This window comes from Dromiciops gliroides, chromosome 5, assembly GCF_019393635.1.
Source record: "Dromiciops gliroides isolate mDroGli1 chromosome 5, mDroGli1.pri, whole genome shotgun sequence".
NCBI lineage: Eukaryota > Metazoa > Chordata > Mammalia > Microbiotheria > Microbiotheriidae > Dromiciops > Dromiciops gliroides.
In genome coordinates this window covers 24,594,276-24,620,116 of record NC_057865.1, presented here as the reverse complement: position 1 = coordinate 24,620,116, position 25,841 = coordinate 24,594,276, and the positions used below count along the sequence as shown (strand labels likewise).

General features: G+C 39.2%; 1 protein-coding gene across 3 annotated transcripts in view; it reads left to right on the top strand.

The window, feature by feature from the left end:
• Window positions 1–25,841, top strand: part of RBMS3 (RNA binding motif single stranded interacting protein 3) — a 1,425,793-nt gene that overhangs the window by 998,095 nt on the left and 401,857 nt on the right. For all 3 annotated transcript variants that reach the window (XM_043965565.1, XM_043965567.1, XM_043965566.1), the window contains one exon: window positions 7,800–7,891. In XM_043965565.1, the coding sequence (XP_043821500.1) occupies window positions 7,800–7,891 (92 nt within the window). The remainder of the gene's footprint in view (window positions 1–7,799; window positions 7,892–25,841) is intronic.

Below are 25,841 nucleotides of genomic sequence, written 5' to 3'. Positions count from 1 at the left end.
AACAGAGCAATATTGTTGTTGTTGTTGTTGTTACTATAAGTACCAGACCTCCCACAAGTTTATACTTTGGGAAATAACCCTGGAAAACTTATGCTACCTAGGGCTCCATGTATCACAAAAGTTATTCCAAGCATACTCAGTTGAGATGTAACAGATCCAGATCTAGAACCAAGACCACCTGATTCATTCATTACTCTTTCCACATTAGTTTTGTTGATTCTTTTCCTCTCTTGGCAAGTTCTCATCCATGGTCCCATATTCTTATCAGATGCAGTCTCACTGTTGCTGTTTTCCAGAAATCTGTAGCAGTGCTAATGGTGGTAATCTTACTGTATACCTTAGCCTAGTGAAAATAGCACTGATTTGGGAGTCCAAAGACCTGGTTTTGCATTAGATGCTACTTGAAGGATGTTTTGGTATTTGTATCTCAATATGTAACACCAAAGCCTGGCCCATAGGTGCTTAATGAATAGTTGTTGAAATAAATATGGTGGCCTAGCAATGGTATGTGCTTATGCAAATATGCTGCCAGTGGGTCAAATTTTATGACATAATTTTTTGCCAACATTGGCCCCTAGAAATCACAAAGTGTCAGGAAACGATCAGCAGTCACTCAATACTTTAGGAGTACTTCCTTGGACTATGGAAGCTCACTGGCTAAACATTTACCCACTAACTGGGGGAGGTAGTGGCCTCCAAAAAATTTCCCTTACTGTTTGCATCTGGTCATGTTACAGATCTACCCAAAGTGTCCCTTCTCTGTGGTATTTCAGGGCTTCCACTTCTGAGTCTGGTCAAAACCAGTGAATGATTGGCAAAACGATGGAGTGGGCGGAGGGATACAAGGGTATTTCCTAACCTTCTCTGGCTGTTTAATTTGAGGTTTGGAGCTCAGATGTGTAAGTTCTGGACAAGGTTCACTCATTCTCTTCAGAAACCACATGTGACTAACAGTTGCACAGTCTCTGAAATAAGTTGTGTTCTGGAGTAGGCCAACTGTGCTGAGATTCGAGACAGATTGGAGAGACTAGCTCTGGAGAGGAGAAATGTTACTAATAAGATTTTTTACAAATCTGAATGGGAGAGGCCAATATTTGTGATGGGCTCTGTCTTGACCATTTGGGCATTAAAATGTCCTGAAGGGGAACTGGCCATTTTGATGGTTTTCCAAATACAGAGACAGTTTTATTGTAAATTAAAAAAAAATTAATTTAATGTATTTAAATTTTTTTCCAATTAAATGGGAAAATATTTTTGAGTTCCAAATTTTTTCTCCCACCCTCCCTTCTCTCCCCCGTCCTGTAGCGTGCAAGTAATCTGATATAGGTTATACATTACAATCACGTTAAATATATTTCCACATTAGTCATATTGTAAGAAAAGAATCAGAACAAAAGGGAAAAAGGCAAGAAAGAATAAACAACAACAAAAAAGCAACAACAAAAGTGAAAATAGTCTGCTTCAGTCTGCATTCAGACTCCATAGTTCTTTTTCTGAAAGTGGAGAGCATTTTCCACCATAAGTCTTTTCGCATTGTCTTGGATTATTGTATTAGCATGTGCACTTTGAAAGTGTAATAGGCCAATTCCTTCAATGTGTATCCAGTGCCTTCTAAACTTGAGGCAGATTGGACAAAGTGCCCTGCACTGGTGACTCAAACAATCCCAGCCCTCAGGGAGCTTGCATAATGAGCCCCTATGCTACAAGTCATATTCAGGTTAACCAATCATCATTGAGCATCTACTATGTTGAAGACTTGGTCCAGGTACCATGAAGTCAGAGAAATAAAACAAACACAAACAAACAAAAACAAAAACAAACCTTTTTTCCTCAAGGAGCTTACCTGGTACTGTGGGATTGCTATGGGTACACAGAATAGGGAAATAGAGAGTAGTAAAAGGTAAAGTCAAGTGCAAAAGAACACTAACAGAGGGGAATCAGGAAAGATCTCATGTAGGATCCATGATATATTATGTGGTACCTGAACTGAGCTTTAGAGAAATCCATTGAGTTTTTGATGCAGAGGGGAATAGGGAGAGCATTCCAGAATAACCCAACAAAATACACAGAGACAAAAGATAGAGTGCCATCATGGGCAACTGTGATTGTTGCAGAGATTGTGTAAGAGGGGGCAATATACTAAGGTTTGAAAGGTGCAATAGGCAGGTGCCATAGAGGGCTTTAGATGCCAGGCAAAGGAATTTGTATTTTATCTTAGAAGCAATAGGGAGCTGTTGGAGATTTTTGAGTAGAAGGGTGACCTGGGGAGATCTTTATGATTTGTTTTGGTAAATCCATTTGGCAGCTATATAGAGAATGGATTGGAGAGGGCAGAAAACACAAAAGGGACTGCAGTTCTAAGGTTATGGTAAATCTTCAGGTCAGGACATGAAATAGGCTAGAGATGATGGTAACAACAACAACACCACTACTAACATGTATAGATGATCTCAATCAATCTTCACAATGGTCCTGTGAGGTAGGTGCTATCAGTATCTCCTGTGCACAGATGGGGAAACCAAACCTTACCAAGGATGAGTTGAACTTACCTAGTGTTATATGACAAGTCATATGTGAAGTCTGTTTCTCTCTGTCAGTGCTCCATCCGGTGTCCTGCCTAGCTCCCTCTTCCCTATGGGTGCGAGGAGAAGAGGGTGAATTAGAGACATATGTGGGAAGGTGGAATTGGCAAGACTTGACTACTACCTATTGGGATCAGGGTGAAAAAAAGCAAAATCAGCAAGGTGGAATTGGGTGATGAGGTTGAGAATCTGGTCGACTAAAGGGATGTTGATACTCAAGTTAATGAAGTTGCCTGAGCCCCTAAACATGTGTGTGTTCCTGTTTTCCTTAAGGCGCACTAACTGGATTGTTGCAGCATGAACTGAGTGGTCAGCAAAACACCAGATATGCCACCTATTAGTTTGCTGGAGGGGGGAAAACACACACAATCCTCTTGGCATTAACTGTGCAAAGAGGTTCATTACCATTTACAAATGCCTTTCTCTTTATTATTTTTTTTTTCAGGCAAACAGCCCTGAGAATCACTCAGCTTCCCATCTGTGTTTAAAGCTGTAATAATAGCAAAACTTTAAATTGGCATACAAGATTTAAAGCATTTTAGGAAAACATTGATTAAATCTGCCAATGGAATGAATACATTTGGCAAGTGACCTAATTAGCACCGAGCTGGTTCTTTCTCACTGCTCTGTTTCCCGCTAATTGCTGTTCAGCTGGCCTTCTCCCGACAAGGAAGGGAAAAACAAAACAAAACAAAACAAAACAAAAAAACAAGGACTGGGGGGGTTGCTGAGAAAACAGTGACATTCAGTTTTAATTCATTTGAACCTGCTGCCAAGTTTAATTATGTAATTGAGAAACTGAAACCAAGAGGCCCCCCAGCCTTTTAGGTGATGGCTGGAGAAAGTCACCATCTTGTTCATGCATGATGGCGGTTCCTTTTAGTCCTGAGCCAAAAAGAATTACTAGTGGGGGAGGGAGCCCTCCCTCAGCAATTCAGGGACATAGGTCCTCATTCATCAGAATTCCATTGTTGGCAGAAAGGAAAATCAACGCGGAATGAATGGCAGCAAGTGGCTTTATTTCTTAGTGAAAGGATAAATATTCTCCAGGGGAAACTCGGAATCTTGTTTGGTTTTCCTCTGGTTATAATGGGAAACCAGAGAATGTGGTCTTGATTTCTAGAGGTGAAGTATTTAAAGGATTGCACATGAAGTGAGCCTTCCTATTTGAATTTTCCACAGCAAATATTTATGAAGGACGCTCAGCTCCACGGCATAGTTTAAGTCCAATGATTTCACTTTTCCTTACACATTTCCTGGTGGGCTCTTAGGGTCCCCACTGTCTCCAAAGCATAAATATGGAAAATGAGCAATATATGTAAGTGGCCTGGTGTCACGTCTCCCCCGTGGCTCATACTGTGCTGTGATTTTAAAAAAGTTTTTAAAAAATCATTTTCTTTCTTATTGACTGTGGGGCATCTACCCCATAATTCTCCTCCTGCTTCTGGGATGCTAAGAAGGCTCAGGGAATGGGAGGCCCTCATGGTGGATTCCTTCTGTTTGGATTGGATTTCAGCCCGGGAGATCTGTGTAGAGATTCTGTAATATCCGGTGTACCATGTGGGGGTGGAAGGAAAGGAAAGGAGCCAGAGGTAGAAACCTGAATTGGAGGAAAGGCAGACAGTTCTTCCCTGAAGGCCTTGGTGCTAGAACTTGAAGCCTTACGTGCTGTTCTTCCATGGACGCTAACAAGTCAATCAATTATCAATCAGCGGGCAGATATCATGCTTCTACTGTGCAGTGGAGATTAAAAAGAACTTGAATTATGCCATATTTTCAGGGACCTTCGGATGAGAAAATATACAGAATAAACAGGGATGAGGGGAGAAGTATATTCTATGAGGCAGTGGTGAAAAGGGAAAACATGCCAGGAATGGGAGATGACTGGTAAACATGCACAAAGATGGAAGATTCTATGTGTGAGAAACAGGAGGAAAGAAAGTACACACTGTCTTACAAATGTGATCTCATTTGATGTTCATGACAAACCTGAGAGGCAGGTGCACTTCTCTCCCCATTTCACAGTTGAGGAAGACAGAGATTAAGTGACTTCCCCAGGGACACAGCCAGTAGATTTCTGAGGCTGAATTAGAATTCAAGAAGACTCCTGAACCAGTGCTCTACACACTACACTACCTTGCCAGTTCTATTGGACTGTGGCATGAGGGAAGGAGACCCATGCCTAATGAGATTGGGATACTCTTTTGAGGCCGGGTTGAAAAAATGAATCCATAGAGAAATACCACTGAGGTATGGTAGTAACTTTGACCTTATTTAACAGATGAAGAAACTGAGTCACGTTGAGGTGACACCATTTATCTGAGCCTCACCTAGAGAGAGTATAGCTGGAATGGAGTAGAAAAAAAGCTAGAATTCGATGCTGAAAGCCAACACTTCACAAATGAGCTAGGCAGTATCGCTTAGTTCTTAGAACGGGACACCTGTATTTAGTAAAACCTATACGCAAATTCTTCCTTGAATGCTGACTAGCTCTGTAACCTTGGACAATTAATTTAGTCACTTCAGAACTCCGTTTTCCTATTTGTGAAGTGAAGGGTCAGACTGAAAGATCTCAAAGTTCCCTTCTAGCTTCAAATTCTCTGATCCTCATAAAGCCTGACCCTGGACTTATTTTTGTTGTTATTGCTGTTGTTTAGTTATTTCAGTCGTGTCTGACTTTTTGTGACCCATTTTTTTTGTTTGTTTTTTGGGATTTTTTTTTTTTTCGGCAAAGATACTGGAGTGATTTGCCATTTGTTTCTCTAGCTCATTTTATAGATAAGGAAACTGAGGCAAACAGAGTTTAAGTGACTTGTCCAGGTTCACATATCTGAGGCTGGATTTGAACTCAGTTCTTCCTGTCTCCAGGACTGGAGCTCTATCCACTGCACCATCTAGTTTTAGTCCATTCTTTTCTCACAAAAACAATAAGGAAATTTCTGAAATTCTTTTCTGCCTACCTGGTGGGCTTCAGAATTTACCAGAAGTATCATGTGGTTCATTTTTCCTAGAAAAGGCACCTCTATTTGGCTCACTTTGCCCATTCAAGCCAATCATCCTTTTGTTCTTGACCTTGCTTGGTGCCTCCCCCAGGGGGTGAGGGCCTTGTGAAGATCCATGGAGCCTTCAGAAGTCCTTAGAAAACACTCCTTCTCCTTGAGCTAGGAACATAAACTTTACCACTTTTCTGGAGAGGTTTCAGAGAGTATTTTATAGCCCACTGCTGTGTAAGAAGTCCATTTTGGAATAACATACTGGGAGGGAGAGAATCAAAAGAGAAAGGATCCAAAGGAAGAAAATTAAAAAGTTAATTAAGAGAAACAACTTGGTAATTGAATTCCTTTGCACTTTTCCATGGTTATTTTTTGGGGGGGTAGGCGGGAGTCCCAAGGCACAGCTATTGAAATTACTTTTGGGGCTAGCTACACATGTTCCAAATGAGAAGAAGGATAGAACTGAGGAGGAAGGCATTTCCTAACAGAAGAAGAAAGGAGCAGGCAGTGAAGGTTGTGGGGATTTAAAATTGTGTCCAGCCATACTTCAGGAGTAGAATCCTTGTGGTATTTTCCTTTTGAAATATTCTGAGCTGTTGAGATTCTCTCTGGGCTAAGCCTTGGCCTGAAACCTGAAATGTATATAAAAGCATGGCTGTCCTTGTAAATACTCATATACAGTCAGACTGACTATACCTGTGAGGGGTGTGTGTGTGTGTGTGTGTGTGTGTGTGTGTGTCTGTGTGTGTGTGTGTTTGTGTGTGTATTTTTTGGGCACATGTATATGGATGGACAACAAAAGAACCTCCATGCTTCAGGTTGCACACTAGCAGAAAATGATGGACATCAATCAGGAGAAAAAAATGATAATCTAATGATTTTACTTATTAGCCAATCTCAAATAGAGGCACTTGATGGGCCAGAGATGCAGATATCTTGCGTGATCTACTGAAACATCAGCAAGCTTGTGCTCTCACAGTGCTAAGGGTTTTCCTCTCAGTGACTGACTCTCGCTGAACTCTTGGGAGTTCTTCTACCTGAGTTAGTGCATCTTCCTAGCCTGGTTTTCCATCTTGTTCTGGAAACTATCACAACTCTCCATTTCCCCCAGAATAAAATAACACACACACACTTCTTGGTATTTAAAGACCTTAACAATGTTTCCAGTCTCATTTCCTGTTACTTCCTATCACATTCCAAGTCAACTGGTCTTCTTCCTTTTTCCTATATTAAAAAAAATACATTCCCACCTCCAAGCCTTTGTCCAGGCTGTCCCCCCTGCATTGAATGCTCTCCTTCCTCACCCCTGCCTCTTGGAATTGCTCTACCCTTCCCTCATGGGGCATGTTCTTCCTGAGGCACTTCCAGGTCTGCACAGGTGTTAATACTCTCTTCACCAACATTGCTGTGTATTTACTTTGCATACATTTAGTATTTCCTTTTCTGTGGATAGCAAGTCAGTGCTGGGTAGCTGAGAGCTAGAATCAAAGCCAGGAAGACCCACTTCTGACGCATACTGATTGTATTACTCTCGAACACCTTGGTGCTCAAGGTAACTCGCTAAGACTGTAAGTTGCAGAGAAGGGCCCCGCCTGTATTGGTAGAGAGTGTTTCTTTCCCTGGGAGTTCCCTATAGGAATGAAATCACAGAACCTAAACATACCCTTGTTATCTTTACACGTATCATTTTTCTCTGGTAGAACACACACATCCCATAATCAGAGGCTATTTTGGTTTGTCTTTGTATTTCCAGTGCCTGGCTTATAGAAAGCATTTAATAATTTTTTTCCCTCAATCAAAGTGAATAAGCTGGCCTTCTTAACAAAGCAGATGTTGTGAGGACTGAGGGAGAGGGCTGAAGGGAGTCTGGTAAGGTCAAGTAATTTTCTAGCTTATTATTGAAATTAAAGTAAATGAGCTAGCTCATTTGGGAACTCAATCTGCTGAAAAACCCCAGGCCAAAGGGAGCAACCTCTGGAAATAAGAGATGATTTTCTTTCCGTCTAAAGCTTCTGAAATGGCTTTTCTGAAGCAGGTACTTGCAGTGAAGGGGAAGGAGTAAGGACCGTTGATGGGAGAGCATCTCTGTTCCACACTGGTCTTCCACCAGCACAGAGAAATACACAAATGACATCAGAGCAGGATGCCATCGTCAAACCCAAGGAGCATTTGTCTTGAGGCTGCTTCAGAGTACCCACTAACTACGGCTTTTCTGTCTCCACAGGTTATGGCTTTGTTGATTTTGACAGCCCCGCGGCAGCCCAGAAAGCGGTGGCATCTCTCAAGGCCAATGGCGTTCAGGCACAGATGGCCAAGGTAAGCCACATGCTTTCAGATTGGCGGCTTGCCTTTGGGGACAACTGGCCATGTGATGATTCCAAGTTGGACTGATGATTTCTTGATGTTGCCTCCTTCTGGAGGGTGATGGGAGCGGTAATTGTTGGCTTGGAAAAGCCAGGCTTAGTTAGTTTGTACGTGGTTTGTACTTGGGTTCATGGGCAATTTTGCAAAGCACGTCCGAGGCCTTGTTCAGTTCTGTTATGCCTGTTGAGTTGTATCTCTTTTTCATCTGTGTTAAGAACTTCCAACAGCAAACCGCATCTGGCTCATCGAGCAATCAGTTCAATGTCTCAATCTGCCTGCTGGGGTTTTGGTAACTGCATTCTCCTTTACGTGCTTCGGAAATCTCATAGCGGCATGTTCAAGTGGGTCTGCTCTATGCAGGGAAATGAGCTTCCTCCAACCTTGCTGTTTGGGCCTGGTTTTGATTTTAGCTTTGGATTTGTGGATGGATTCTTCTTGGGGTTACAGGCAGGGCACACCCTGTGTATTTTGCGAGGACCTCCAGTGTGTTGCTCTTGGGAGCTATTGGTCAGTTCTTGATTTAGCAACAAGGGAACTGGACCTTGCTGCCTAAAGCTCCCTTTATTTCAGAAGGGAAAATTGCCTCTCTAGGCAGAGAACAATTGTTAGCATATTCAGGGTTTGTGGAAGATAGCTTTAAAATTTGGATCATTTGTATATGGATACTTGGACATATTTCATTTGCATTTCTATCTTTGTGGGTATAGAATACTCTATCAAATACTGAGAACTTCTCAGCTAAAACAAGGCATGAAGAAGGGATGTGATCTGGGCCTTCTACCCTTATACCATGTTTGCATTTTTTTCAGTGTGGCTGTATGAGTTTTTGCAAAGGCACATATGATTAGCCTTGAACTCCTTCCTGACTTTTCACTAATGATCCTCAGTAGGGAAGGGAGAAAAGTTTCCTGTCATGGAGATATAAATTGCTATTTCCTCTGTCCATTTGGCCAGGATATGTAAGCAAATGGTTCCTAGTTTCAGCTAGAAGCCAGATGTTCAATTCCAGCTGCCCCACCTCCCCTTTTCCTTCCTAACATCATCAACCAGCTCCCAGCACTCTAGTATAGCATGATCGTTGACTTTCAGACACTGATCCCTACTCATCTTTTATTTTCTTTTTTGTCCAAGTTGTCAGGATGGAAGAGGGAGAGAGTTAGTTACCATTTAAGGCATTTTAAATGATTTCAGACTGTTTAGTAATCAATTTTAAACACCTCTTTGACTGTAGCATTAAAGAATGTTGAAGTCTTGTCAGGATTAGGTCAGATGGTTTTAAGTCTTCTCAAGAACTCAGTCCCAGGAATTTAATGAGTTTGAAGAACAAGTAGGTTAGAAAGGCTAAGGGTTAACAAGTGGGAATTCAGGAGCAACCTTATTAATCAGATTCATCTCATATCCTGAAGATATATGAAAGAAGACACAAATTGTTATACATTTAATAAATGAAAAGAATAAATGGAAGGAAATCAGGCAGCAACTACTCTCAAAGGCATGATAAGAGAAGTTATAGAAATGCATCCAAAAAAGCACATATAGTTTTACTGAACTGTTTTTCTTGATTAAAAGAGAGGGCTTATGGGCATGAGTGTGGAGATTTATTGAGAAAGGACTAGATATGAAACCGAAGGTATCGATAAAACTTATGATTAAAAAAGAAAGAAAACAGAGGAAAATTTTATTCTGGGAATACCTGTATACTTTGAGTAACAATGTGATGTCAAACACCCGAGCTTAGGGAAGGGTCAGATGTTGAAAGTTTTGGACATAAAAAGTAGAATATCATCAATTTAAAAAGAAAACGAACCCTGGTATTTCCATCATCTCTGCTTAGTCTGTCTGCTATCAATGGTGCAATATAAACTCCTGACACTGAAGTATGACTACACAAATCCCACGTGTGGTAGGAAGACATGGTGGCTCACTATTCAATTCCATTCAATAAGCACTTGTTAAGCACTATACTCCAAGCCCTGTGCTAGGTGCTGTGGATGCAAAGAACAAATCAAAACCATTCCTACTCTCAAGAAGCTTACATTCTACTAGAATATACTGAGAGGTAAATGCAAAATATATACAAATTCATTTTGCTAGTGGAGATAAGGAGAAGCAGCAATAGTTGGGGAAAACCGAAAAGGCTATTTGGAGAAGGTGGCACTGGATGAGAAGTAGTCATTCCAAGTACTGATCTATAGACCGCTTACCACTCACCTCATTCCCAGTGTGCCTATATTCTACATATTCAGAATGCTATTAAAAATGAAAAGCTTTTAAATAATATATGCAGTGATTAGCAATTTCAGGCAGCATTTTTGGCCCTCATCCCATACCATATTTACACAACAAGGAAGTTCTCATTGGAGTGTTTAAAGGCATTTCATTTCTAGAATTGCTCCAGAGTTATTACCTTGCCCAGTGTGATATGTAGAAAATATTTCCAATCTCTTTTTTCTTCCTCATCTTGAAGCGTGCCAAGGAGGCTGAGATACACATCTGCCTTCTGAAGCGGTTCATTTGTGAATTACTCTGTAATTCAACAACTGAGAAGAAATATGTATGTATACGTATACATACATGCCCTTATGTATCATGTATAGATGAAATAATACATATATATGTATAACAACATATCAGTTTATATCATAAATATATGAAGAGGAACAAGCATTTATTAATGGCCTTCTATGTGCCAGGCACTGTGCTAAGCACTTTACAAATATTATCTCATTTGACCCTCACAAATACCCTAGCAAGGTGCTATTATGATCCCCATCTTATAGTTGTGGAAATTGAGTCAGACATGTTAGTTGACTTTTTCAAGGTCACACAGCTAGTTAGTGTCTGAAGCAAGATTTGACCTTGGGTCTTCCTGAGTCCAGGCCTAGGGTTCTATCCACTTGCTGCCCCCCCATACATATACACACATATACTTATGTGTACACACACGTACACACATGCATGGATACATATAGGGATGTACACATGTATGTATGTATGTATGTATACATTTATTTATGTGGTATTTTGCTGTGTAACTTTAAAATAAATGTACTTCAAAATCATAGGTGACATGTCCCAGATGTCACTTGAAGCATTTAAAAAGGTCACTAAGAAGAGGTACCATCTTCTTCACTCTTCCACAGCTAATGATGAAGGGGATTGTAAAATGAGAGGAACACCCAAATGAAACCCTGGTTGGTGGTAACAGCCATCATAAATATTCGTTACCAGAAAATAACCCATTTTTAAGGTATTTGCTGCTCTTTAAAGGGCGGTAGGGCTTCCACAGATGTGGCTAATTGAGGAGTTTTCCTACATCTCTGACAGTGCTTTCCTATCCAAGTTTGGGGCTGCATGTTCTTCATCATTATTAATGCACTAATTACCTAGTTGCATAAGAGGATGTACTCTTTCTTCAATGACTGCTTTGAAGTGTCATTGAAAGAACAATGGCCTAGGAGTTCAGGCACTGAAGCTTCCTTGCTGTAGAGACGTAATCCAGGGTCCTGGGGAAAAGGTCTTGTGCAAATCTCGCCTCTGTTTTCTTCTTTAGAGAAAGGGAAAATGCATCCTCTGCCTCCTCTTCACATTTGAGGAGTGTGTGAGGAAGTGTTTGATGCTGTCCAGGCCATTCTTTGTGGATGTGGGCCAATTAGTTTATCAAGAGACCAATGTTACATCAAGCTGACTTCATAGGAGTAGTTAGAGGTTTAAAAACAAAGAGCACATACTGTGAACAGAGCACTTGTGGACAAGATGGAATGAACCAAATAACCTCGATCATCCCTTTCTGTGTGATGGTTTTGAATCCATAAAATATCTGCTACTGGTAGGGAAAGGCCCTACAATCTAAAGGGATATATTGGTATAACATAATTTTGACTATGGAGAGAGGCTATAAAGTAGACTGAAAAGTGATAAAATCAGATGCATGATCAAATCCCAATGTCTATGTCTTGCTTTCAAGTGTCTGGGTGCAGACTAAGTCAGACATTCTTTCAAGGACTGGGAAGGAAAGAGGGGATCCTCAGTGAGGTATGCATTGGTCTGGATTGTCTCTGAGGCCCTTTCCAACCCTGAGATCCTGTGTAAAACCAGAGAAAACATATAGAGCAAAGCTATCCCTTGTAGCAAAAATGGGAGCCTGCATTTTAATGCCTTCAGAATAACCAGTGCCCAAGGAATCAATTTACTTGTAGCAACAGGTAATTGATACTCATTTTTTTTGACTCAATCAACAAACCTTCATTAAGAACTTCTTATAAATCTGCTTAGTGTTGTGTTAGGTCTTGAGAATAAGAGACAAAAGTCAAAAAGCCCCTGCCTTCAAGGAGCTTATTGTTTGTCAAAAGAATGAATTAAAAAGGATATTTGTTTAACTTTAATAAGTCTAGTAAATAAGGACAGACCCAAAGAAACTGAAAAAAGAGGTTTTACTTTCAAGCTATTCACCTTTTTCTTCTACCTAAGCTTAGGACGAACTGCCAAAGACATGTGTTGCAGTAATGAGTAGATACAGCTGTTGTAAACAGCATATCTCATTTTAATCTTCCAGAAATAGAAGAAAGATTCCTTTCCTTAAAAAAAAAAAAAGCAATTAGCTCTGTGAGTGTGTGTGTGTAAATGTGATTGGGAACACGTTGTTCACATTTAGATACACATACAAGTGTGGATAAATAAATGTACTTTTCGCTTACAGAAAGCACAGAATGTTACCCCTCTCTTTTTTCCTGGACAGAGTATTCCCTTGGAGAAATATATGTATGGATCAGGTAACTGCCTAAACTACTGAATCCTGTACTGTCAAATATTTTAATTATCCATCCTGTTGATTTTTAAATGGGACTCACTTCCCAAAATTTAACCTGTTCATTTACTTTGAGTTATTGCCTTTGGACTGCTTTATGCTCCTCTCTTCCAAAGAGTTGTCACTGAAATATGTCAACCCATCCCAGATCAGCATTCAGCACAAATCCATCGATGCACATCTATGAAGGGCATGCCAGGCACATAGTCTGACCCTGGGGAATTTCTGACACAGCCCATCACAAAGCATCACCCATCTCATGATTGAAATTTCTGTGATTTACAGCTAGATCAATATTTATGTGTTAGGCTTTTACATCTCTTTAAAATATTTGTGAATATCAACCTTGTTGGCTGTGTCAACTGGGCTCCTATTTTCTGACGCCAGAGCTGAATGCTGGGATTGGAAAATCCAATATTGAAATTGTCAGGGTTGATCTTAATCCCGCTCTTTAATTATTTGACTTTTTTGGGGAGCAGAATTTGCTAAAGTTAAATATTTGTATTAGCTTCTGCAAAATGATTTTCATAATCTGCTTCTGGTGCTGCCCAGGGCTGCTGTTAAAACTCCATGGTTGTCTCTTAAAGTGGAAATAACTGGGATTGGGGTTGATATCCTAATGGAGTTGGCTGAATTCCACAGCATCTTACAAAATCCTGTACACGGTGACCTGAGAGCAGCGTCTGCCTGTTGCCAATGATGTTTCTTACTATAGAATGTGTGTGGAACACTGGGCAGTAAGTCATTCTCTTTGTCTTAGGGGAGACAAACAGACACACAACCCCTGTTAACTATCTCATCGAGTACATATGTAGAGAATGTGTCCAGGGGCTGATCCAAATCAATAACTCATTTCTGGTTATATTCCTGTGAAATATAATAGCCACCCACAAAGAAGGTGCTCTTGGCTGCAATTATTTTCTTTCTTGAATTTTAAATGAAAAGATTCACCCTGTGCTCTCTGCCTCCTTTTTCCTCACTCTGTTTCACATTGCTAGTCTTTACTCCAAGGAAAATCCTTGGAAAATTGCAGGTCCAGGGTAGGTCTGTGGTTTGGGGTGACATGGTTGAATTGGCTCTGGGACAGGAAGCCTGGGTACCATTTGCTGATTTTTCCATTGTTTTGTTTTATGGTTCTCTGCAAATCCCTTGGCTGTAGCCCTGTGGTGACCATCCTTCCAGTGATCCCCAGACTCTTTTAAAAGGATACTTTGAGTATTGGTCACAAATTATTCATGAGTAATATATTATAGAGTTTGTCTCCCCGGTCTGGAATGCCTTCTTGCCTCACCTCTGATTCTTGGAATCCAATATGCCGCTGTCCCTAGACTGACTGCCACGTAGTTCAGTAGATAGAGTGCTAGATCCAGATTTAGGAAGATCCACGTACAAATCCTGCTTCAGACACTTACTAGCTGTGTAAGCCTGGGCAAGTCACTTCACCTTTGTTTGCGACAAATTCCTTAAGTGTGAATAATGATAGCACCTGTCTCATAAGGTTGTTATGAGGAGCAGATGAAGTCTATGTTAAACCTTAAAGGTTATATACATTTTTTATTACTCTGCATGGTTCCTACATCCTGTACTTCAGTCAGTCAACAGGCATTTACTTAGGCACTGTGCGAAGTTCCAGGCATACAAAGACAAAGAATCTTTTGTCTTCTCTTTTGCTACTATTTATATAGCATTGTTATTGTTCCGTCATTTTTTACTCATATCTGACCCTTCGTGATTCTATTTAGGTCTCTCTTGGCAAAGATACTGGAGAGGTCTGACATTTTTTTCTCTAGTTCATTTCATAGATGAGGCAAACAGGATTAAATGAATCGTCCAGGGTCACGCAGCTACTAAGTGTCTGAGATCAGATTTGAACTCAGGAAGATGTCTTCTGGACTCCAGGCCTGGCACTCTATCCACTACACCACCTAGATGGCCCCTAGGCATCTGTTAAACACTTTCTATAAATCAGGTCCTGTGATTATCATGTGGACTACAAAGAAAGGCAAGAAAAAAAATTAAACACACACACACAAAATGGAATTCGGCTATGTATTTTCTGAATGTCTTATCTTCGGCACCCAGCAATTTGTGTATCTTGGATGCTTGCATGGCTCCTTTGCAAATGGAGGATATTGGAAAAAACAGGAAACTTAAAGACTATAAATGAGCTCTGTACCACAGTCAGCCTTGGTTCCTTTCCTCCCACCATGCTCAGGAAACTCAGATCCCCTGTACTCAAGTGACCCAACCACAGCTATGCATCTTGGGAATCTGTTGGTCAGATCAACAAGTGGGAGTAGGGAAATCTGCATTCCAGCTTCTAAAAGCATACTGACCCTATGTGCATGAATCAAAAATACTCCCAAAAGATATCAAATTCCATTAGATTTCAAAAATTGGGCAAAATTCAAAATGGGAACCATGTCTTTTTCTTCACAGTGGATTCCTTTAAGTGCTCCATGAAGGTGACTGAAGTAAATTTGCACCCTTCCATGAAAGAGCTACAGCTGTAGGTGAGATAATGCTAGAGGCCTATTTCCTTGTCTTGATGCGTGACTATTATTCCCATGGATGCTAATGAGTGTCACGCTCATACATCAAGCAGAGAATATCCCCCCTGGAGTCCACGTTCAACTTGACTGATCAGACAAGCTTCATATACTCAATGTGAAGTGACTTTTACATTCTCAAATTCAAAGTTAACTTGCTGGGAAGGTGATAGGATTTAATGAAATCATTATCCCTCAAAAATATAATGCCCCTTCCATGTGGAAAATGATACTTCCCTAAGCAAAGGCATAGGGGAAAAATTCATTGAAGTCGCCTGTAGAGGAAAACCCCATATAATGTTACACTGATCAATGTCATTTTATAATAACGTTTTATGCTTTATATCCAAATACTTCTATAAAGTGATAAAATCCTACTGTGGAATTGTTGGCTGGTCTCCTTTCATTCACTCATTCATTATTAGTCCCATCCTGTGATTTGCTTCCATCTTGGAAGCTCCCAGAGTAGAAACTCTCAGAGTGGGAAGTCTCTCAACCCATATGTGAACACTGACAACTCCTATAGAACTTAGTCTGTGAGAATTGCCTGGGGCACTACCAAATTAAGTGACCTTCTTTAACTCAAAAGAGTAAAATATGTCAGAATCAGGACTTGTACCCAGTTCTTTCTGTCTCTGAAGCCAACCCTTTGTCTACCATATTAACACTTTAAGGTTTATGAAGTGCCTTAATTGCATTACTTTGTTGAGTCTTCCCAATAAACCTGTAAGGTCAGGGAAGCAAATATCACTCTGGCTCTCTGGCTGTCTCTCTCTGTCTCTGTCTTTCTCTCTCTTGTCTCTGTCTCTGTCTCTCTGTCTCTTTCTGTGTCTCTGTCGTGTGTGTGTGTGTGTGTGTGTGTGTGTGTTGTATAGACCTGTGATTTCATTGACTTAAGGAACTTAAGAGAGTAAATGTTATCTACCAATGTAAATCAGTACACACTGCTGTGTAACTTAATTCTTAGTTGTCTAGAGAGTTTAAGTGATTTGCCTGAGGTCACAAAACTAATATGTGTCAGAGGTGTGCCTTGAACTCAAATCTTCCTGACTCTGGCTATGGGTGTCTCCACTATATAGTGCCACCATACTCTCATGTTATAGATGGAAAACCTGAGGTGAAATTGTTACTTGTACAGCATGTCCCAAAGTCTCAGTGCAGTTTTAAGTTTCCTAAAATTTCACTAAAGACATTTGGGACACATTGTTTAGCTATGAAGTGATGGAGTTGTAATGAATGGATAAGTTATGGAGACTTGAGCAAAATTCTCCAAGACCATTGTTTTGTTTGTTTGTTTGTTTGTTTTTACTCTTCCACATTCTTATGGAACTAATAGCCTGTTTTAGTATCATTTCACCTAACATTAGTTTGGATCTTGGACTTCATTAACATTAAATTTGAATGCCTGTCTCTAGACATATGTACCAAGAAATCTATCTACACTAGGGGTGGATAGGTGGCACAATGGATAGAGCATTACCCCTGGAGTCAGTAGGACTTAAGTTCAAGTCTGACCTCAGACACTTACTAGGTATATGACCCTGGGCAAGTCACTTAACTTCTATAGCTCTCAAAAAAAAAAATCAAAGAATGCAAGCAAGCTAGGTGTTAGGCATTCTAAAAATGCAGATAACAAGTCATAGCTATAATTGTTCACAAACCTATACAATTTCCTCTCTCTTCTTCAAAAGGAGAGGCTACCCTTCCCCTAAAATTCTGAGATTATCTAGAATGGGAAGTAAGCATGGAGACTTTAAAGGCCCTGAATGGAACAGACTAGAGATGTATCAGTGCTGACTGGAATTAATTCTCTTCTATCTCAGAAAACCCAAGTAAAAGGGGAAAGGAGTGGGCTTTCACCATTGGTTTGGAAATCTACCAAGTAAAAGCTTTGAGATCCTGGTCTAGCATTTGCAGACCCTTGGCTACCTCACCCTTTTCACAAATTACTATCACTATAGAGACAGTGGGAAACTGATTCTTTAGCAATTTAAGTAAAGGTTTTACTAGTTTCAAAGAACCTCAACCTTTCATTCCTTTTACTTCCTTTCCATGATTCTTCTTGATTGACCTTAATCACTTCTTTCAAGACATCTTCACCATGAGTGCTGGTTGCCATTTGTCAGATGCCTCAGTTGGGAGTCAGTAGTCACTCATCGATTTAATGACTGAAATATCTGGTATTATCAGTGGAGATTTGTCTGCTGCCATGTTTTCCTTTTCTGGAAAATACTCAAGAACTGAGTAATGTCTGAAGGTTTGGAGCCAATCAACTCACAAGCATCTATTAAATTTTAACTCTGTGTCACTCATTTTGCTAAATACTGGAAATACAAAGAGAAAACAAAAATAGTCTTTACCTTCAAGGAACTTACATTCTAATGAGGTAGAGAACATGCACTTCAATAGATATATGCAAATATAAATTTGCATAATGCCAATGCCCTTTCCAATCTGATGATTACAGAGCACAATGAAAAGATCCATGGATGAGAAGTGAGATGTATTGGGTTAAAACCCCAGCTCTACCTCTCTCTAGTTCTTTGATTTTAGGCAAATCCTTCATCTGTTTGAGTCTCATTTTCATGATTTGTAAAATGGCAAGATTGAACGAGAGATGACATCTGACATCCTTTCCAATGTAAGTCTATTAAGCAACTATAATGTGGAGCAGGCATTGAAGACACAAAAACAAACATGAGACAGAATCTGGCCTCAAGGATTTTTCCTTCTAAGTCATGTCCCTAAGGCTGTTTGATCTGTTGCAGGTGTTCTCAGGAGTGGCTCCAATAGCAAAATACTATTTTCTGAACTTTACAACTTATATGATTCTTGCCATTAATAGACATTGGCTAGTTTGGAATGTAATCATTACATGTACAAAGATGTGGTGGTGGTGGTAAAGAGGACTGTGTACTTCAAGAGAGTCAAGATGGATATTTGTGGGCATGTTACCCACAAATGGTTTATATTTGGAGAAAGGGTACTATTTCTTAGAATCCATTTCTTCCTTGATGCACAAATGATGTGGATCTATGCTTCTATTAGTGTATTTCTCTTAGAGATACCACTGCAATTACACAGACAAAGGCATATTTATTATCACTGACACCTTTTCCCTATTCCTTCTTCCCCTCATTTACATTGCTCATGTTCATAGCTCCGTCCATAGTCATACATGCTCCAGTTTTCAAACCAAAAAGTTCTCTCTAATCCTTACAGTTATAAGGGGAAAACAATAATAACATTAGGTTAAAATAATAAAGGGAGGTACTGCACACTTTTCACACCCAAAAGATCTTCCCTTCAGTGATATAAGAGCTTAACTAAGTTTTATGTGAAGTTAGAGGATCCTGAATACATTCTTTCAGGAAGAAATTATGGCTGTTGAGCGAAAGGAACTAATGTCATCAGAGACATAGACGCAGAAATGTATATCAGAATTCATCTAGTCCAATGTCCTCATGTCCCATGTGAGGAACTTGAGGCCAAAGGAAGCTAGTTGCCTTGCCCAAGATCATCAAGGATAGAATATGAACCCAGAACCTCTGACTCTGGAGTTCATTCCTTTTCCATTTTTCTACGCTGCAGTCCTATTTCATTTGAGAAGCATTTGTGAAGCTCATACAATGTGCCACGTGGATACTGATTCATGACAGGCTACCTACATTTTATTACGTGTTTTCTAGATAAAAGATAAACACTCTTCTCACCTTTGTAGTGCTCGATGATGTGATCCAGCTCAAAGCCCAACCCAGAACTTTCAGGAGAAGGAAGGAAGAAGGAAAAGGAAGAAGGGGAAGGGAAAATAAGAAGGGGAAGGGAAAGGAAGGAGAAAGAGGAGCAGCAGCAGCATTAGCTAGCATTTTCTACCTCCAGAGGTAGAAGAGGGCTTACCTTTCTCCCTCCAAATTTTACCAAACTCCCTCCTGGTTTAGAGGGAATATCCCGTTTTCAGTTGAGAGAGAATACCAAATACCTTACTTGGAAGAAATAAATGGCCACATCTTTCTTGGGCTACTATGCATCAAGAACCCAGATATAGTAACTAACTGAGTGCCACCAGTTAATGCAAATGTTAAACAATTAACTGCTTGCTGACTAGTAGAAATAAGCTCATTAAATATACTTGTGCCACCTTGCCTGATAATGAGACCCCATATTAATTTTTGATCTTGGTGAGAAATTTCTCCAGTGTTAGTTCTGTTATCACTTATAATTAAGCTGCTATAGAACTCTTTATAAATGAGAACTCTTCATGAAAAATAGGATGAAAAACACCCTTGCTTCCCCGGTAGATCTCAGTATTTAGTGATGATTATTTTTCCCTCAGGGATGGCACACTGGAGTTATGGAAATTGGGTTGGTATTTGTCAACCAGTGATTCTTTCAAACAGGAATGAAAATTGATGGCAAATTAAATCCTAGGCGCATTCAGATACCTTTTTTGCATATGTCAGCAGATGCCAACAGATACACACAGAAAACTACACCGAGATGTGCTTTAATGATTTTCCTTCCATTTTAATTGCACTTATGGCTTGAATTAGAGTCCGTGTGCCTCCAGGCACACCACAGACTTCCAGGGCTCCATCACGTAGTTTGCATAAAAGGTTATGATTCGACTACATTTCTAAATATTTTAATGGTGACATGCATTTTCCAATTATATTATGGTAAACTGGGTCTCCTCATTAGCATGCTTTCTCTCCAAAATACAGTCTGAAAATAGGATGTGGAACATGTTGAAGAATGACTGGGATGGTGTGTCAATTTTAAAATTTCTTTAAAAAAGGAAAAAACAAAGGTTTATTCCATAGATTTTCTTTGTTATATTGAGCTTGTTTTGGTTTTTAATAGCATATCATCATGGAGAACTCTGATGGAGATGACCTTTATTTTCATTTAGGTCATGCGCCCCCCCCCCCCTTTACTAGGTGCTACATTCCAAGTTCTAAAATAACAATCATTGTGAATCTATTCAGCTACACTTAACCTTGCTGAATTCTAAATTTTGGCAATGAAAAACATCATCACTGTCTTCCACAAATCTCTCTGTTACATCTAATTCATACATTTCTGTTAAATATTTCATATTTACAAGGGTAAAAATCAGAATTATTTTCCTTTTGACTCATTGATTTTTTTAAAGGCAGAAAGGATTTTTGGTTGCATCTGTGTTTATAGTCATAGAGAGTAGCTTGAGACACTGAGAAGTGAAATTTCTTTCCCAGTATCACAAAGACCAGATTTGTCACAGGTATGATTTGAACTCAGATCTTCCCTACTCTAAGGCTCCTATTAAAAACATGAAAAAAATTAGACCCTGAGAGATTAAGGGATTTGCCTGAGGTCATACATCAAGTTGATGGCAGACCTAGAATAGCAAAATTACTAGCAAGAAAATTAAAACTCAGAGTGCTCAAGATATTTATCAGAGATGGGATTTGAACTGATGTTTTCTGATTCCAAATGCGATATTTTTGTCTGATCCAACCTTTAATGGCTTGATGGAAAGCACCCAGAAGAGGATGCTACCTTTTACTCTGTGGTGCTAACATGCAATCCTCTCCCTGAGGTATGATAGCCACTCATTATAGGTTGGCCCTTAGAACTCTTTTTGAACAGTTAAAGATGTTACAAGGTCTTCATGATAGATTTTTCTCTTCCTCTTAGATGCCCTACTTTCTTTTAAGACTCAGCTCAATGCTTCCTTCTTCATTGTCTTTCCTGATTATCTTCCATCTCTAGTATGATTCCAGTTGCATAATTTCTAATTACTTTCCATCCCCGTCCCCCCAACACTTTCTGTCTATTTTGTATACCTATAACATGTTTGCATTGGCACTACCAGTAAAATGTCATCTCCTTGAGGGCAGGGAGCATTTTTACTTTTATCTTTGTATTCTCAGTTCCTATAACGGCAATTCATGTATTATAGGTGCTTAGTAAATGTTTGTTGGTTGAATTTATGAGCAGCTCATCTGTTACCTATAGTCCATTTTTTTTTTTGGTGAGGCAATTGGGGTTAAGTGACTTGCCCAGGGTCACACAGCTAGTAACTGTCAAGTGTCTGAGGTCAGATCTGAACTCAGGTCCTCCTGAATCTAGGGCCGGTGCTTTATCCACTGTGCCACCTAGCTGCCCCCCCCCCCCCGCCAATATATATATTTAAAATAATGATGGTCCTAGAGCAAAGATAATGTAACTTACCTCTCCCTATTGGCAGAGAGATGGATAAACACTAGGGCAGAATGTTGTCAGCATTGTATACTTAAGGCAGCTGTGGCCAAGTGGACCTGAAGTCAGGAATATGAGTTCAAATTCTGCCTCACACTATCTTATTAGCTATATAACTCTGAGCAAGTCACTTCACTTCTACCTGACTCAGTTTCCTCATCTATAAAATGAGCTGGAAGGGGGCAGCTAGGTGGCACAGTGGATAGAGCACCAGCCTTGGAGTTAGGAGGACCTGAGTTCAAATCCATCCTCAGACACTTGAGACTTCCTAGCTGTGTGCCCCTGGGCAAGTCACTTAACTCCAATTGCCTTATCAAAAAAAAAAATGAGCTGGAGAGAGAAATGGCAAAATACTCCAGTATTTCTAAGAAAACTCCAAATGGAGTAACGAAGAGTCAGCCACAATGGAAATAAAAACAACAACATAGCACTTACATTTTAAAGTTGTTGGGAAGATCAATTAGTATATTATTTGTAAAGCACTTTGCAAACCATAAAGCACTATATAAATGCTAGCTGCTATTACTATTATGCATTGCCAGATCCAGTCACATTTTCCAGATGTTTTTGCTTAAGTATTTTTCATTAGCATGTGGGAGGGTTCAATTTCAAGGTGTAAAGGAGCATTAGGGTATTGCCGGAAATGACTATGACATTTTGAAAAGCCATCATTGAGTTTCATTTTCAAAAAATATAAATAAAATCAAGAATCTAATTGGAAAAGACATGTGCACTGTCAGTAACTAAAGATGTATACTCTGTCAGGTGCTAACATTAGAATAGGAATGACATGAATAGATCTATGGATGAGGAAATGAATCTGATAACAGCCTGGAGGATTGCAATTCATTTCTGAAACTTTAGAGAATTTTTTGATCTGTTGCATTTCCACATGTTCTTGATTGACCGAAAACAGGATACACTACATGCCAACTAGAGTTGTAAAGAATGTGTACTCTTAATTAATAGCTAATACCTAACATTTATTTAATACTTTATGTTTACAAAGCACTTTATATGTATGATCTCATTTGATTTTCACAATAAAGCTATGAGGGAGATGCAATTACTTTTCTCCTTTTATAGATCAAGAACCAAACAGACATTAAGTGGCTTGACAAAGGTCGTATCAATATACATATATATATATATATATGGGTTTGGTTTTTTTTTTGCAGAGCAATGAGGGTTAAGTGACTTGCCCAGGGTCACACAGCTAGTAAGTGTCAAGTTTCTGAGGCCAGATTTGAATTCAGGTCCTCCTGAATCCAGGGCTAGTGCTTTATCCACTATACCACCTAGCTGCCCACAAGCTAGCAATAATTTGATGTAGAATTGAAACTGGTATCTTTCAGGATCCAAGTCTTATGAACTCTCCTCTCTGCCAAATGCTGCTGGTATATTTTAACACATCATTTTCCTCTAGAAAGTTAACATTTCTTATTTTCCTATTATACAATATGTGGTTGAAAAGATAAATTAATAAAAAAGAAATGTAAAAATAAATGTTAAATAAATTAAAAAAACCCAAAAAACAAAAGATAAATTAAGGATAGTAAGTGGACCTGCGGTTAAGTGATTTACCCACAGTTACACAGACAGGATGTTTCAGAAGCAGAACTCAAATCTAAGAATTCCTTCTTTCTACTTCTCAGTGAAAAGATCAGCATGCAAACATTTTAAAGTAGTTTTGACTATAGTAGGTATATTCAAATATATATATGTATATATATATAAGAGTACTGAGGTTATGTTATCTATCATAGCCTACATATACATCACCAATTAGACTAAAATCCAGGTCTTTTTCGGTGTACAATTAATTCTAAAGTTTTGAGGTATTATGTAGTAAATAATAAGTAATAACTCACATTTGTACAACCCAATAAGTTTTGGAAAGAACTTTCCTTACAACAATCACATCAAGTTTGCCATTTGAATATTATTATAATTTTACAAGTAGGGAAACTAAGGCTCAGAGAATTTAAATGACTTTCTCATGAGCACCCAGCAAGAATGTAGTTATGAGTCAGGAGTCCTCACTCCAAGTCCTATGTGTTTTCCTTGACACCTGGTGAAGACTAAAAATAATTGAATACTCAGTATAGATAATCCCATAAAAATCAATGAAGGTATTACTGTATCATATTATGTATATGTATATATACATATATATATATAATGAAGATATTATTAATGAAGATTTCTTTACTTAAAAATAATATGGGCAGCTAGGTAGTGCAGTCGATAAATCACTGGCCCTGGATTCAGGAGTACCTGAGTTCAAATCCAGCCTCAGACACTTAACACTTCCTAGCTGTGTGACCCTGGGCAAGTCACTTAACCCCAATTGCCTCACCAAGAAAAAAAAATAATAATAATATGAACATTATAATCTCTAGCAGTCAGTACATAAGAGGAAGAACAAGGGAAGATAATGTCACCAAACCCAGAGATGAGAGGATAACCAGGAAGAAATACCTGGTCCACGGTATCAAGTTTTGGGAGAATACAAAATATCTTTTGGGAAATGAACTAGTTAAGTTCTCAAAATGTCTTCCCATCCTCTGTGCATCTGATTCAATGTTTTCTTGTGGAATACTGGAACATGGAAATGGCAAACTGGTGGAATCTACTCTTTTGTCTACCCCCATTCCCCCAATATATCACTTTCTTTCCCTCTCTCTTCTCTCTTCCTTCTACAGTCTTTGTTGTGTGTACTAATATGGAAGAAGAAGGTAGAAAGAACTTACCACATTTCCTCTGGGTTGTGTGAATTCATGAAACCCACAACTTAGAATAATTTTGTGGTTCATTGACCATAAAAACAGAAAAAACACTCATTCAAAGTGTTTATATTTTAGGAGAGAGTATAAAAATACAGTTTTTCCAAAGTAACTTTGGAAATTCGACATCCTCCAACACGTGGAAATTCAGTCCTTCTGTTTCTTGTGATTGACTCTCCCACTGTCCATTGTATTGAGTAGGCTAAATGACTTCTATAGATGTTGTCACAGGGGAAATGGTTGGTTTGGGGCTCCTTAGGTATTTCTCTTTAAAGAATTACACCCTTTCACACACAAATCCAATTAGAATAAAATAATATTTTATTTAGCTACTAGAGAAAGGAAACCAAGAGAGAAGTCCTTGGACTTTTCTCATGGGGAGATGGCATGGCACAGAGAGATAATTCTCTGAGATATCTCACTGAACAGGAGAAAGGCAAAAACTTTTAGAGGACAGATTTTGGAGGGACCAAAAGGGTGATCATCTGACTGTTGAAAGTTCCCTTTGGGGGCAGGGAAAGCTTGAGTGAAGGCTTGAATGAGAGGACTTCTAAGTTATCTCTGCCCCCTTGGTGCCACTCAGGCAGAAGACACACCTAATAGGATTATCACCTCAAGGGTTGGGGGAGACTGGTCTTTAGGTGTTACTGTCCTTTGGTTTAGTTTTTCAAGGAGAAGGTTGCCTGAGAAAACTCAGTTTCCTTATCTAGGAAGTTAACATCTCTCATTTTTCAGAAAAATGAGAAAACTTCTGAGGTACCCCAGGCCCGTAACAGATGTATCATAAAAAATTTTAATCAAATTATTTAATTTTTTTCCAAACAGATACTTTCTTAAAATAATGGTGTACCAGTATGTGTATGTGTAGAGGAGATCAATTTGTGCTAGTTGCCTACCTGGGATATAATAGACCATAGAAATTTCTCTTTTAGTACCTGAAATTCCACTCTTAAAGACTCATTGCCAAGAATATATTATATTCCTAGGAGTTGCCTGTTAAAATGCTCCGGAAGCACCTGAAGAATTAAAACTATGATTAGTTATTAACACCTGGATTTGGAGTCAGAGGAACTGGATTTAAATTTCAGATTTCCTGATTAATATGTGACCTTGGGTAAGTCACTTAGCCTCTTGGTGTCTCAATCAATTCCCTAAGAAGCATCTAATAAGTCATAAGTGTTTTGCTCTCTGATTTAGTTCAGAAGTTCTGACCCTGAGACATTCCTACAGAGACAAAACAAACATATTCTTTATTTTCTTTATAACCTACTTATTTTAGAAATTTTATTTTATCTCTTTCAGCATCGGACTTGTCAAAAGGTGTTGTAAGGAATTAATTGTGATTTGGGGGTTTCATAACCCTATCTTTGCTTCATTATGGTCAGACTGAAAAAAAAAATGTAAGCTTGAAAAGCCTAAGAGAAGATGGGTGTGTACTTTGGGAGATAATCGAACAAACACAAGGAACTCTGACCACAGGGAACATTTATTGAAACTAAGTAACTAAGCCTCCCCCTAAT